Source organism: Chinchilla lanigera, unplaced genomic scaffold, assembly GCF_000276665.1.
Source record: "Chinchilla lanigera isolate Chin_1 unplaced genomic scaffold, ChiLan1.0 scaffold00028, whole genome shotgun sequence".
Taxonomy (NCBI): domain Eukaryota; kingdom Metazoa; phylum Chordata; class Mammalia; order Rodentia; family Chinchillidae; genus Chinchilla; species Chinchilla lanigera.
The window spans coordinates 9,119,406-9,134,033 of record NW_004955429.1 but is presented as its reverse complement, the minus strand read 5'-3'; the positions used below and the strand labels follow the sequence as shown (position 1 = coordinate 9,134,033).

Below are 14,628 nucleotides of genomic sequence, written 5' to 3'. Positions count from 1 at the left end.
TTTTAGCATTTTTGTAATTAAATATAGGAAAATTTATAATATGAAAGAAAATTTAGTTTTTATTATTAGTTTTTAAGTTTGTTTCTCATTTATTTTTCATCATTCAAATTGTTTTCCAGTTATTTTAATACTCCTTCAGTTAAAATAATTCATAAATTTCAAAAAATATGAATGAAGGAACTGGGACACAAATAGATGAAGTATGAAGTGAGTTGATTCTCAAGATAGTTTATTAGGACCAGGCTACACACTGAGTCCATTTTCTAGTAGCCAATGAAGGGAGAAAAATTCATGGTTCAAACTCAAGGAAGTGAAAAGAAAATAAGTTTCCCCAAGACTTCTCTTTTGAGTTTTCAGAAGGACACCAATGTAAACATTCTATGTCTGGTTCATTGTACATACGTTCCTTACCTACTCTGCTAATCATAATCTCAATGCCTGTGAATTCACAACTACCCTGGCAATCTGTATAGGGTAATGAGTGATACTGATATCAATTTGATGTAAAATGCTAGAAGAGTAGTTGTAATATACTGATATTTACAAAACTTCCTTGAATGGTTTTGAAAGGCCATGTCTTACCACTTGCCTAAAGTATGGTGATGGACTCATCAAAGAGCATGTCTGCTTATAATAGTGCAAACATATCCTGTCCCCTGGTTCTACATTTGAATCCAGGGGTAGATGTCAGATTGTCTGATAGATTCTAAAGGAATCTACAGTCTGAGAATGAAGGGTTGAGTGAGTGCTATCTCTGTTATGCATGATCAGAACATGTGGAATTTAATTATTTCAATGAGTAAAACATCATTTTACTGACAATGCAAAAGTTCCACTTAAGCTTGTCCAAAGAAAGAATACTCAGGTTTAGGCATAATTATGACTAGAAGCTATAAGAAACACTATAGCCATATGATATTGATGAGGTTTCTGTGTATGTATATGTGTGAGTGTGTGTGTGTGTGTGTGTGTGTGTGTGAGAAAGAGAGAGAGAGAGAAATTTTAGGTGCCGTAGATGTTTTGAATTTGTTTTCTTTTCTGTGCTTCATTTTTAAACTTTTCTGTATTCTTATTATTTTATATCTTCTTATTCTTATTCTATATCTTGAAAAGATATATTGCATTCAACAAAAACCAGTCCACAGAAAACAGAGTCCAATGTGAAACAGGAAACCTAGATTTTGTTGGGCAGTTGTCCATTATTATAACAACACATCTGAGATAACCAAGTTACAGAGAGGAAAGGTTTATTTTGGCTCATCGTTTTGGAGGTTTCAGCCTTAGTTGGTTGGTCCTGTGCTTTGTGGCCTTTGGTGAACAGCATATCATGGTAGGAGCATGTAGGGACCAAAGCTGTTCACCTCCGTGAGGAAGTGGAAAAGAGAAGGAGAAAGGTGCTAAAATCTCCTTCAAGGGCTCATCCTCAGTGACAGGAAGGCTTCCACTAGGTCCCACTTTTAAAGTTCCTATCACTTCCTAATTGTGCCAAATTGGGGGATAAGCCATCAACACAAGCACAGGTCCTGCAAGATGCAGCCTATATAGCACAGAGATAGCTGAAGTTCTGCTGTCCAAATGATTGAGAAAGACGTGAAGATCTGACTGAGGGGGGAGGAAAGAGGCTCAAAGGCTACAGGAGAGTTGAGGAAAGAAGCAGCCTATTCCAAAAGGAGTGTTTTGATTAGTGGCAGATCAAAATTGAATGAGAAAGGAAACAGAAATAAAGAAGTCACTTTAGACTTCTAATAATGACCTCAGATGATCTTCTTGGGATTGTGTGTCAGAGCCTGATTACTCCTCTGTGTAATCACAGAGCTGGGCCTCCCAGGAATATCACAGGGCGCGGTGCGGACCTCAGAGCAGAGGGTGCTGAGTTTGTTTCCCCCTCTTCACTTTGCTCCCTCAACCGCACCCAGTCATGTCTTAATCACAGAGAGATGGTCTGTGCTTTTGGAGTAAAATCAGTGATTCAGTACAAACATAAGATCAGAATACAAATAGAGTACAATAATGTGACCTTCAATTCTTCTCTCCAGTTTGTAATTAAGGACCTGTTTTGTTGAGAGCTTTTAACTCCATGAACATGTCTTATTTACAGTGATACAGGTCTTGAATCCTTACTATAGATATAGATAGATATAGATATGGATAGATACAGGTCTTGAATTATATATCTATAATTATAGATATATAATTCATATATATATGTGTGTGTGTATGAAAACCCAAAATAAATAAAGTCAGGCTCTTTACATTTAACTCTTACATTTAACTCTTTATATTTAACTCTTATTTAACTACTTTTTAGTAAGTCAAGAGAATTATTTCTTTTAAAATGGTAAGTAGTAAATTTTGAAACTTAGCTTTCATGCTATGCAGTTGTTTAATACAAATTTCTGTTATGATGGAAAATTGATTATGTTCAGTATGGTAATCACTAGGTATGCATAACTGTTGAGGACTTAGGATGAGGGGAATATTACTGAGAAACTGAACTTTTAACGGAAAAGGAAGAAGCAAAAAGCAAAAAAAATTTACAATAGAATGAAACTTAAAAGCAGTCACTTTAGATCAAATGAGAAAGATTCTGTTTCTGAGGGGATTTATCTTTGGTTTGGTTTTCCTTTAATATATACCACCTCTGGACTCTCTATGACAGTGAAAAGAGGAAAAATATTGACTGCATTATACGTACACTTGGTTTTGTGAAGGTTTTTCAATAGATTTTATAGAATAAGTCACCCAACATTTGAGGGAATTGATTTTTATTTTGTCCATTACCGCATACTTAGTAGGTGTTCAGTAAATATTAAAATAAATGAGTGTTAAAGTCATGTTAGGGCTATTGCTCCCAGCACCTAAGATAGTCATATGGTCTTCATTATGTGGCTTAGCCATCCAAGCTTTAGCTTATGTCATCACTGACGATGAATAGGACGTGAAATAATTAAAGCTCTCTAGGTTCACAAAGACTCATTTTTTATTTGGCTTACATTATGGTTGAACAGTATTCCATGTGCTTCCAAGTTTTTTGATGATGTTACAATAGAAAATGAATTAATGAAAGTTGTTCAGTGCAATTTTGCTTTATTTGAGAAAACAAATTTTAGGGGAAACTAGTTCTTATTTTGAAACAGTGGAGAACATAGAGTCAATGCCTGACTTTGTGTGTTTGAAACAGTGGAGAACGTAGAGTCAATGCCTGACTTTGTACCTTTGAGTTATAATGTGTACCTCTCAGATTTATAAGATGCAAGAGAGAATGATCCTAAGAAAAATACCAGTCTGTAAACTTGTCTTGATACTACATTAAGGTCCCATTTATAGCCATGTCTCCAGTGTGTGATAAAAATAACAAGTTTTTGTACCTGCCTAAAGTTTTTTCCTAAGGGAGAAATACAAACAATAGAAGAAGTCCTTAGCATTTTCTGGGGGCGTGTCCTTGGAGGAAGGGGAACTCAGAAGATAATATTGGTCACCAAAATATTTGGAATATTTCTGATTATAGCAAAACTGCAAGAGATGCATAAATGGAATATTTGTATCATTCAAAACCTTTTTCACCAGGTGCAGTTTTGGTATCGTTTGTCCGAGCACTCTCTCCTCTCAGTGTTTACAAGAACACTGAGTGGAAATTTGCAAAAGCAGGGCGAAATCATCAGATTCTCTGAATCTCAGTGGAGCCAAGCAAAGATCAGCCTCTCTCTGAAAGCTGAACAATCCATTCTGCCCTTTCAGGTAAGCTCTTAAGAAATGAATGCAACTCAGCAGAAGATATTTAGTGCTAATCCTTTCAGACAACAAAGTAAAACATGTAATGTACCATGAAATTGATATCAATAAAGCAAACACATTCATGATCATAGATGGATAGAGAGGTTATTTTTGTCTCAAGGCTCAGGGCTCGTGTGTCAAGAATAGCAAAAGTGAGAAAAACACTAAATAGGGTGGCAGTGAGAATAACACTTTGAACTATTTTTTTTCCCTAAATGGAGATGGTGGATTATATAAAGCAGTGAAAAAATTCTGACTTGGGCCATACTTAGATTTTAATCCTATTGCCTTATTTTCCGTTGTTGTTTAACATGGAAAATTGCTTTTATCAACTTTTGATGTGATTGTCTTGGTTAGTACTGTAATGCAGCAGGCAACTGCAGCTTATTAAATGGGTGCTTCCCTTAAACCCTGTTCTCATGACTCCCAGGTGACATTTGGAAAGAGTCATTTTAGACTAGACTGGATGGGGAGTATCCTGAAAAACATACTGTTTTTGAAATCGGGGTCTCTGAGTTCCAATGTGTGCATATCTCATTGGTCCAAATGACTGAGCAGATATTGTTTTTGAACTTCCTATGCAATGATAATAAAAGCAATACTTAAGAGGAGTCTGAGTATTAGCGAGAATGTAGTTAAAGTGGTGGCATACACATGGGCTCTGGAGTGTGTGTTCAAGCCCAACAGGAAGTCGCTTAAGCCTCTGTCAATCTGCCTCTTCCTCTGTGGATGTGGGCTGTGAATATAATTGTTGACCTTTAGGTCCTTGGTAAATAATACACCTCATTTAGCCTTTACTTTTGAACCTATTGGGATAAATGTAGAAGTCAAACAGATAAAATATTTTGGAACAGATGCCTTGATAGTCTATAGTCATGTATTTGAAATAATATTTGACTTCAGAATACATAGATTTACTCAGAGAACATATAATTCTGCCACAGAAATTTAGGAACATGAAAATCTCAGTTAATAAAATGAACCCATTGATGAAATCAATGCCTCACAATCTAATCACCATTGAAAAGCCCCACTTATGAACACATGGGCTTTTTTGGGGTCATACATTGATCTAAACCACTGGTGGTAAGCCTACGGCATGCATGCTGCTTGCATGCCCTCAGTTATCACTGAAAGCTCTAAAAGGTTTGCCATCATTGATCTAAACTGAAAAGGTCCTACTGGGAGTTGGCTGTAGTAAGTGTTTGTTTTGGAAACTATAGATAAATACAAATAAAAGGTTCTTCAAATTTCACCACCAAAATTTACCACTATAGGTCTACAACCTTGAGTCAGCAATTTAGAAAATTTAATTTGTAAAACAATAAGCTTTTGCCCATTGAACTGAGTTGTAAAATCCAAGCTTAGCCGAATCAATGTGGTTTTCAAGCACATCTCACTTAGTTTATTTAGTGATGGGTTTGATTGTGTATGTATTGTCCCCGCTTCCCTGAGGGTATCATGTTATAAAGACAACCAGTATGTTATTGGACACTGTCCAGTTTGAATTACACAAATCTCAAAACCTATCTGGCCCAAAGACTTTAGATTAGGCATCACGGGCTTATATTAACATTCATGTGAATATCAGTTCTCAGTTCATATTTCATGTGTATATCCATATGCATATTTACACACAGGTATATACTTGGCATATTAAATATATCAATATGACAGAGTAACTATTTCAAACTAGAAGTACATACAGAGAGAAGCAAATACAAATGTACTCACATCTCTGAATTGTCAACATTTTATTTGCTTATAATGATGATGTTTATTTGCTGATCAAGATGAGGTTTTGTCCTCCTTGTTTTCTTCCCATCCCATTTCTACTACTCTTCAGGACAAACAAATGTTACCATTGTATTGGTTTTAATCTAATTTCTCCAAAAGTGTTTTGAATAGTATAAAAATATGCATGAAGATGCTAGCCAACTGCGGTTCTACGTACTTCTTTTATTAACAACAAATGAAAAAGATACTTTATAGCAGTTACAAATATTACATCTATGGATTAAATGTTCAAAAATCTATCTAAAGTAGATTTTTTAAGAGACAGGCTAGAATTTTGGTACTTCAGCTTTAGTGGATTGCATTGTTTAAGGGTGATTTTAGATACTGCTGAGCCCTCAGCTCAATATAACTAAGCTCTGAAAGTATTTATACAGTATAACCCAATCCAATCCAAATATTAGAGGGAGGAAAGGCATTGGGACTGTGTGACCTCTTTGTCCTCTTGGCCATGAAATTTGGTTCCAGCATCATCCTTTTAATGCCAATTTTAGACTATAACACAGTAAAAACTGCTTTGAGTTTCTCAGGAAATAAGTACCCCTATTTGGTAGGATGTTCATTCTTCCTGCTGGCAAAGGATTTGGAATAATGCTTATTGTCTAAAATCATTACCGTTTGTATATTCTTTCTGTTACTTGGGTGGCTTTCACTGGAAGAAGCTCAGTGCAATAGTTAATAGTATTCTTGTCAATCTCTTTTAACTTGGTCTGCTCGTTTGCTGTGTTCAGCTTTTCACACAAATATATTCAGTTTTAATTTCTCTTTTCCCTGCTGCTCTCCTCACTCTTAATGTTAAAAGCGATGTCTTTTCTTTATTGTTTGATTTCATTGATTTCACATTGTTCTACTTTCTGCAAGTTCCTGTTTAAACATAACACTTTTATATTTCATCTTGAAATGACTCTTGTGAAATTTTCCAGAATGATCAATATAGATCTTCACTCCTAAGCAGAGTCAATGATATAAAGCAGTAACAATTTCCTGGCCTTATTTGAAGATTTAGTGAAGGGTGAGATTTATAATGCAAAAGTAAAAGCAGATCTAGTCTATGCAGTTTGCTGTGTCTTCAGTCTTCTTAATCTAGATGGTAATTCTACCAATAATTGAAATCATTCCTATTAAACTCTTTAATGCCTAGAGCTTCATTTTTGGAACACCTGTAACAGTGGAACATAATAAAATTTTTTCTCTTTAAATTTTTGTTCCTTGAATTTTTCTAGGTAAGGTATGTGAATTTCATGAAAAAATTAAAAAGATTGCAATCTTTAGCATAAGTGCATTAAAAAGAAAAAAATGGTCATTCCCTCTTAAAATATACAAGTGTAAATAATTATCATCTCATCATTCAACATCATCTTGGCTATTTCTACTTTTTGTTTTAGCATGCCGATCTGAGCACTTTCCTTTGGGGACTAGTGTTAATAAATAATAAGAAAGAAAGAAGTAGTTTAGAAGAGATCTTTCAGCTATTCATGAAGTAAAAGTAAAAACTTTCTTTTATAAGATTTGTAATGAAATTTGATAATTTAAATGTTAGATTAAGTATACATGTCTTTGTTTCTAAAACTATTTGTCCTGATGATAAATAGTTTGATGATTTTGCTTTCTTCACTTACTCTGTTAATCTAAGGCTTTGTTAAATTTTGTTTTGCTAGGTAGCTCTGTTATACAGTGTTTGCTGAGGATCAGATATGTCTTTACTTCATTACAGTAATACAGTATAGCATAACTAGTATAATCATTAATAGCTCAAGTAATGGATTTGGTATCTTATACTTATTTCTTCTGTAGCACCTATGATATAGTTTACTTGTTAGGGGAAAAGCAATGATCTTTTCCTCACCATCATGAGGTTCATGGCTGATACTCCCATAACAAGAGACAGATTTCAAAAGAGAAAGATGTAAAGATGTATTCAGTTTTACTTGAGATGGATCTTCAGAAATATTGAAGATCCAGGGAAAATTGTATTTTAATGTAAAGAGGAATAGACAATGATAGAAAAATGATTTGACAAAAATGTATGATATCATGGCAATGAATTGGAGGAAATTTAGCAAGGCCTATTTGTTCAGATTCTTTTTGCCTTGCTGTAGCCTTGCTTTCCTCCAGGTATAAGGCGGGACATTTTTCACATGGAAGTACTGTGATAGAACCCACTTTCAGGCTCGGTGGGTCAGAGAATTCCTCAAGGGCCAGCTCTCATACAGAAAAAAGAAAGTCGAAGTGACCTCCACATTTACCATATTTTGGAGTAGTGTGTTCTGAGCCATGACATAAATGAGACACAACTAAACTCTGAGATCCTGGAGATCAGATGTCCTGTGATAAGAGGAAGATGGCCCTGTAATCTGTGTCCATGACTGCTGGTCTGCTGCATAGGCCATTAAAGCTCTGGAAATTATCTTTCTTTCTCTCCCATCCCCCCCAGCCTCCCTTCTTTATTTCCTTCCTTTGTGGTGGAATAACAACATAATAATGTGAGTGATTAACAGGAAAGAAACAAATTATATCAGTCATTATTCAGAGTGTTGGAATAAATTAAACTGAAATAGATGCCTCTCAGTGCTTTAGCAAATGAATATGAGCAATGGCTCTATGTGGTTTTTGGTTGTGTGCTTTACCACATTAAGTATGTTTCTGTGTGTATATACATAATATATACATCTTTAAATATTCTGCATATGGAAATGAATCACTGCCTCCAGCAGACCCATTACAAATGAATTCATATCTCAATTAAATTGAGTGGTAAACCACACAGTTGATTACCCCAAAGAGCTCATTTTAAATGCATATGATTCTTAATGGCTCCAATGGGAAGAGGAGCTTTCACAAGTGATGAATGTGGCAACTTTTAATTGAAACAAGGTTACCTAAGATATCAAGGTTATATAAGATGCTGTCAAAGCAGTTATGACTTTATAAATTCATAAGCTGAATGTTCCAGTCAAAACATTTTTTTTTAATAGAAAGAGAAAATGGGACAGGTTCAAATGAGTTCCTCTATACAAAGAAATATTTTTGTTAAGACTTACTCTTATGACATTTTAAATAATTTCATCTTTCTGCAATTATAGCTAATTCTAGAAGGTACTGTTTTTTCACTGAATGCTACAGTTGCACTGGATGACATCACTATATCAAAGGAATGTGAAGTTGCCTTTAAGACACTTTCAGGTACCAGCGTGCAAAACAAAGGTAAGTGTTTTCCTTGTGATTATTTGTTTTGAACATCGATTCATTTAACCTCTTTATGATATCAACATACAAAATATATTAAGGTCACCAATACAGTACTAAACAGAGAATTTGGATTATATCGTATGCCCTTGACACATAAAATAAACTTTTTACAGCCGTAGGGACTGAATCCAAGATGTTGCTCCCAGCCCCTGTTTTATTTTTCATTTTTAGGTAGGGTCTTGTTAAGCCCCTAAATCACTTGGGCTGGGCTTGAATTTTTGATCCTCCTGGTTGACCCTTTCTCTGTGCTTAGATTATAGCTGTGCACCACCACATCCAGCTCACCTAGCCCTTTTTTATTTTTTTTATTTTGAGATAGAGTCTTACATGTTGCTAAATTTCCCATGCTGTGTGCTAGAATTTACCACCCTCCTGTCTCAGCCTCCACAAGGGGAATAATAAACATGCACTACTATGTCCAGCTGTCTTGGTTACTTTTCTCTCGTTGCTGGGACAAAATACTTCATGACCAAAATTAAGGAAGGAAAGGTTTATTTCCCTTGCAGTTTGTGGAGGTTTCAGTCCATACTTGGTAGGATACAAGGCAGAGTGGCACATGGCAGAGGGCTACAGCTCATGGCGGCAGAACACAACAAAAGCAACAAGCACAAAAGGGAGGAAAGGCCACAAGCAGCCTCTTCCTCTCCCTTACAAATGCACACTATCCACCCCAGGGCAGGTGTACCTCTCACACCCATAATCAGTCAAACTCTAAAAGCCTGACCCATGACCACATGAGGCTTTGGGGGGGATACCCAGACACAAACCACAACACCAGCTTTTTATATTTTAAAGTAAAAATATGAAATAATCACATTCTAGGCCTTAAACTCTTGTTCAAATGTATGGAAGAGATTCTATTTTTATTGCTGAAATTTTCACACACAGATTTTTTTAATTATAAAAATTGTGAGAGAACTATAGTTATTTTGCATGTCTTCAAGATATTCCTATAAAAATAACTTCTACTAAATGTTTTTCTGTTTTAATTGAGCTTGTAATGAAATTCATATTTTGAAATCACTCTGGAGTTAAAAAAAGTAACTATATTTAGAGAAGAGACTTAAAGCCAGCCCCAAATTTAAAGGTTAGCCCTAAAATTCTTTACTTACAGTTAAAAATATTTTTAAATAGGAGATGGAGTTTATAAAGAATCTCAATGAAGGGCCAAAAAAGATTGTTATAAAAATGGATTCAAGTCAGTCAGGTACTGCATTTTATAAATCTAATCATTATTCTGGGAGTGCACTGAAAAAGTATACATCATGCCCCTGGTCACTCTATAACATAACAGTAATTGATATTTCTTTCTGACATCTTTACCCCCAGGTCTCAATGAATAAATAGAGAATATTAAAAGTGTTACTTGAAGGCTATCAAACTTTGCTTTTCCTAATCCCTATACACAAAAAATAATTTGTTACCTGAAAATCAGGCATTCTGTGTAGTTTGCAGTCATATTTCCTTAAACAATACATTTAGTGAGAAAAATTGCATTCTTAAAGCAGCTAAATGCACTAATTAGAAAAGACATAAAGAACTGGATTGCACTGGATTAAAGAAATTTTTTAAAAATTAATTAGCTTATTATTTTTAAATTGGAATTGTACACATTTTGGGAGTATAGCAACATAATTTAATACATATACACATGTATTATAATTAAATTAGGGCACAGTCTAACCTCCCTAAATATTTAACATTTTTTTACCACAAATACTTGTACATATTCGTGAGACAGTGTGATTGTCGACTACATATATACAATTTACATCTATCGAATCAGAGAAATTAACGTTTCCATTCATTGTGACTTTGACTTGGAGCTTTCAAGCGTCCTTCTTCTAGGAAATCATAAAATATATAAAAGTTACTGAGAACCATAGTTGCCGCATTGTGTTATAAAACACTAGATTTTACTACGTAGTCTAATTGGGTGTTGGTTTCTATTATCCCTCTACACTCCCTTCCCAATCCCTCCTCAACCTCTTAATCTCTGTTAATATTTTTATTACCTTTTAAAATCATTAACATATGAAAGAACATCTGGCATTTGTCTGATTTGTTTCACTTAACATAGCTACCCTTATTCCACTCATTTTGCTGCAAATAATAGCACCTGTTTTTATGGCTGGATGATATTCCACTGTGTACATATAGATTTCTTTATTCCTTTATTGATGGGCTAGGTTAATGCCCTATTTTAGCTGTTACAATGACTTTAGTTAAAGATCTCTTATTGAAGACATGTTCTGTTCAATAGTTTGTGTAATTCTGTGTGCTAACATTGTGTGTTAGAATGTGTCATACATGCATAAAACAACCTTTCTAATTTCTGCACATGTGTGCCTCATGTGTTTGTGTGTGTATATGTGTGTGTGTATGTGTGTGTGTGTGTGTGTGTGTGTGTGTGTATTGTGTGGCATGGCTCTGATTGACCCTGATAAATGCAAGGCAACAGATTTAATGATTCATGAATTTTCATGGGCTAACAACCATTTATCTTTTCCATGCTTATTAAAACATTCATTTCTCCTAACCAAATATTTCTAAACTAACATTGAAATTATAAGCATTAATATTAACATTAAAGAGATGTCACTAGAGATTTGAAGGCAGAAAGATATGATAGATGTCATCTTCCAACTATCATAAGGATCATAGCCAATACACCGATAATAAATGTAGGTTAACAAGGGAAAAGCGTAACAGATTTAAGCAACCTTTCACATGATATAGGAGCCTTCAAAAATGAAGATCCAAAGAGCTAGAGCAAGTTGTCTGCATTTATACTTTGGTTTCATGAGGGGTGGACAGCTATAAAGAAATGTGATTGGAGGAAAGGTTGTTAGTGAAGGGGAGGGAGACCCACTAAGGTCTGTCTGTTCAGATTCATCTTGGCCTCTTGTGGCGTGTTCATCCCCTGCTGTTATGGGGTAGATCTCTCTGGAGTGAAGGTCTTGCTTATGAAGGACTTTCAGAAATTAAGTCAGAATTCACTTATGTGTACCTCAATCCAAACACCAAATCAGTAGATTAGGACATAAATCTAAACAGGCTAAAATTACACGAAAGATTCCATAATCAAATTTACATGAATGGAATCAGGGATATAGCTCAGAGGCACCATGCCTGCCTGGCAAGCACAAGGACCTGAATTCGATTTCTAGTAGAAAAAAATTACATGAATGATGCATTACATGAATAATTCCTAAAAGACTAAAGGTTTAATGCAAAAAATAAAAATATCATTCTTACTGATTTGTCTGTGTGTACTGAAGGTAATTATAGGACCTCCTTTATGGAGGTTAGTATTACTAGTGGGTAGAGGTTAGGAAGAGCCTGAGAAGGGGAATTTAAAAATGTTCCCTGTCTCACAGGCAAAGAATTGTCATATCTTTGGAACACAATGGCCAGAGATTTTTCCTGACCCTGTCCTTGAACTGAGGCTTTTAAATGCCTTAACTGGCATACAAATGTCTTCACCACTTCAGAGCAATCTTGGAGCAGGGGCCTTGTATATTTACATTTTAAGTGTAGCACACATGGTAAAAATAGCAAGTGGTACTCTACCTTGACCTTTTGTCTGGCATCTTTAGTTTCAGCATATTTAAAAGCTAGTGTTGATGGAAACACTGTATATTCCATTTATTTGTTGAAAGGGAGATAATGTTTTATCCTTTTGATCTCAGTTTGAAGCTGGCTTTATGTTGTGTGAGGACAAAGGCTGTATTTTATCAAGTAAAGGTCTGTGCACCAAAGCAAAGTACACGAAGCCAATTGTGAATGAAAGTACTTCTTCATCCAGCTAAAATTTGTGTGTACACATTTACTTTCTGAATGTAAAGTGTGTACTGTTCAAGTGAGTACTGTTTAATGAAGACAGTCAGGATGGAGACTGCTATACAAGCTATGAAATTTTGTAAAATTTTGAATAATTTTACTGAATATTTCTGTATTTGTTCATATAGTATAATACAATTAATTAAATCATAATTTATGTGTACATGTTTTCAGATCCGCCCCCCCCCTCCGCCAGTTAAAATATTATGTACTACAGAGGATGAGGCAGGAGGATCACTGAGTTTAAGGGCCCTTGTGCTACACAGCAGCAGCAACAGAAAAAGAAAAACAAACAGGGTAGCAACAACAGAAAACATCAAACAAAATGAAAAACAAAGAGGAAAACCCACTGACTATGATGTTAAGTTTTTCCAAGTGTTTGCTCTCAGTAACTGAAGTGCAGTCGTGTGTTGCTCACGTTAGGGATATGTTCTGAGCAACATGTTTGGCGGTTTCATCACAGTAGAAACATCATGGGGTATATTTACAACTTGCTAAAAGAGTACAGCATCACTGAGTGAAGTCTGTTTTGAAATTTGCTTTAGTTTTCACCTTATTATGAAGATACTATTTGTTACATTCTTTTTTTTTTTTTTTTTTTTACATTTTTTGAGACAGGGTCTCGCTATGCAGTTCAGGCTGGCGTTGAGCTCACTTGGCAACCCAGGCTGGTCTCAAACTCCCAACGATCCTCCTGCCTCAGCCTCCTGAGTGCTGGGATTACAGGCATGTGCCACCACGCCCAGCTACGTTTTATCTTTTTATAAACAAGCACTTAATTTTCTCCAAGACTCAAAGGCTAAAATCTCAGAAACTTTACTAGGCAATTACTACTTTACCTAGTGCTTTCTGTTGTTCAAGAAAATAATGTATGTACTCAATGATGATTTCACATATCAAATAATATCAAGGACACTTCTTAATTTTGACATAGGTTAAGCAGACTCATGTAAGCTATTTTGTTCTAATCTAAGCTATGTGATATAGATGAAAAAAAAAAACCCTGGAATTTATTTAAACTGCTTTATAGGCTCCAAAGGAATTTTAATAAATCCAAACAATATTTTTGAGCACTGTAATTTGTTTCTAAAGATTGTTTAGTCTGAGATGGGTGTGCTTTTCTTTTTTTTAAAGATGTAAACAGTTTCCTAGTTTTCAGTTTTCTATCAGCTCAAGGGTAAAACTATGTAACTCTCTACGTAGTACTTGGATTCAATGAAGCTTGACCAACGACAGGCTGATGAACCCAGGAAAAAGGAGTGACTTCTTATTTTTCTGATGTATTTATTCAAACAGATGCTGATTGTATTTTTGGTAAGACTGGAAATATTTAAACTTAATTATAGAATTAAAGACTTTCTATAATGAAACTCTATAATTTTTTAGCTTACTAAAATATGGACAATTAAGCTACTTTTTCTATGCTCTACCTTATGTTCTTTCTATAGGCCCAAACACGGAGAAAAAGTGTCTCAAAATAAACCTAAATTTGCTAATCATTGATCATCTTTTTTATTAAATGCATATTGATAAATAAGTCCTTATGGAAAAAAGCCTAATTATATTTATTATTAAAAGGAATTCTCATTTTCTACTGGTTTAAAACCTAGATTCTATTTTGTAATTAGAGATCTCTTCCTAAACAGATGTAATTATAAAAATATAATGCAAAGTTGCTTCTGGAGCTCCTCATTTCTGTGACATAAAAAAATAAGTGAAAAAAAGGCTACTCTCATTTATGGAAGTCACTAATAACTAAGAAAAGGAAAAGTATGTCTGTAGATGAATAAAATCTGGTAAATAACATGGTATTTTGATCAATCCTGCTGCAGATAATTCTAATGTTAAATTAGACAAATTTAGAATATTAAAGAACATAAATAATGCTTCTTTCTCAGTTAAAATACTATTGGGATGAAAATCTGAGTTTTTATTGAGAAATTATTTTTCTATGATTATTTAATATTA

General features: G+C 34.7%; 1 protein-coding gene across 1 annotated transcript in view; it reads left to right on the top strand.

The window, feature by feature from the left end:
• Positions 1-14,628, top strand: part of Malrd1 (MAM and LDL receptor class A domain containing 1) — a 600,954-nt gene that overhangs the window by 101,633 nt on the left and 484,693 nt on the right. The window contains exons 13-14 of the mRNA XM_005387237.2: positions 3,568-3,738; positions 8,652-8,772. Of these exons, the coding sequence (XP_005387294.2) occupies positions 3,568-3,738; positions 8,652-8,772 (292 nt within the window). The remainder of the gene's footprint in view (positions 1-3,567; positions 3,739-8,651; positions 8,773-14,628) is intronic.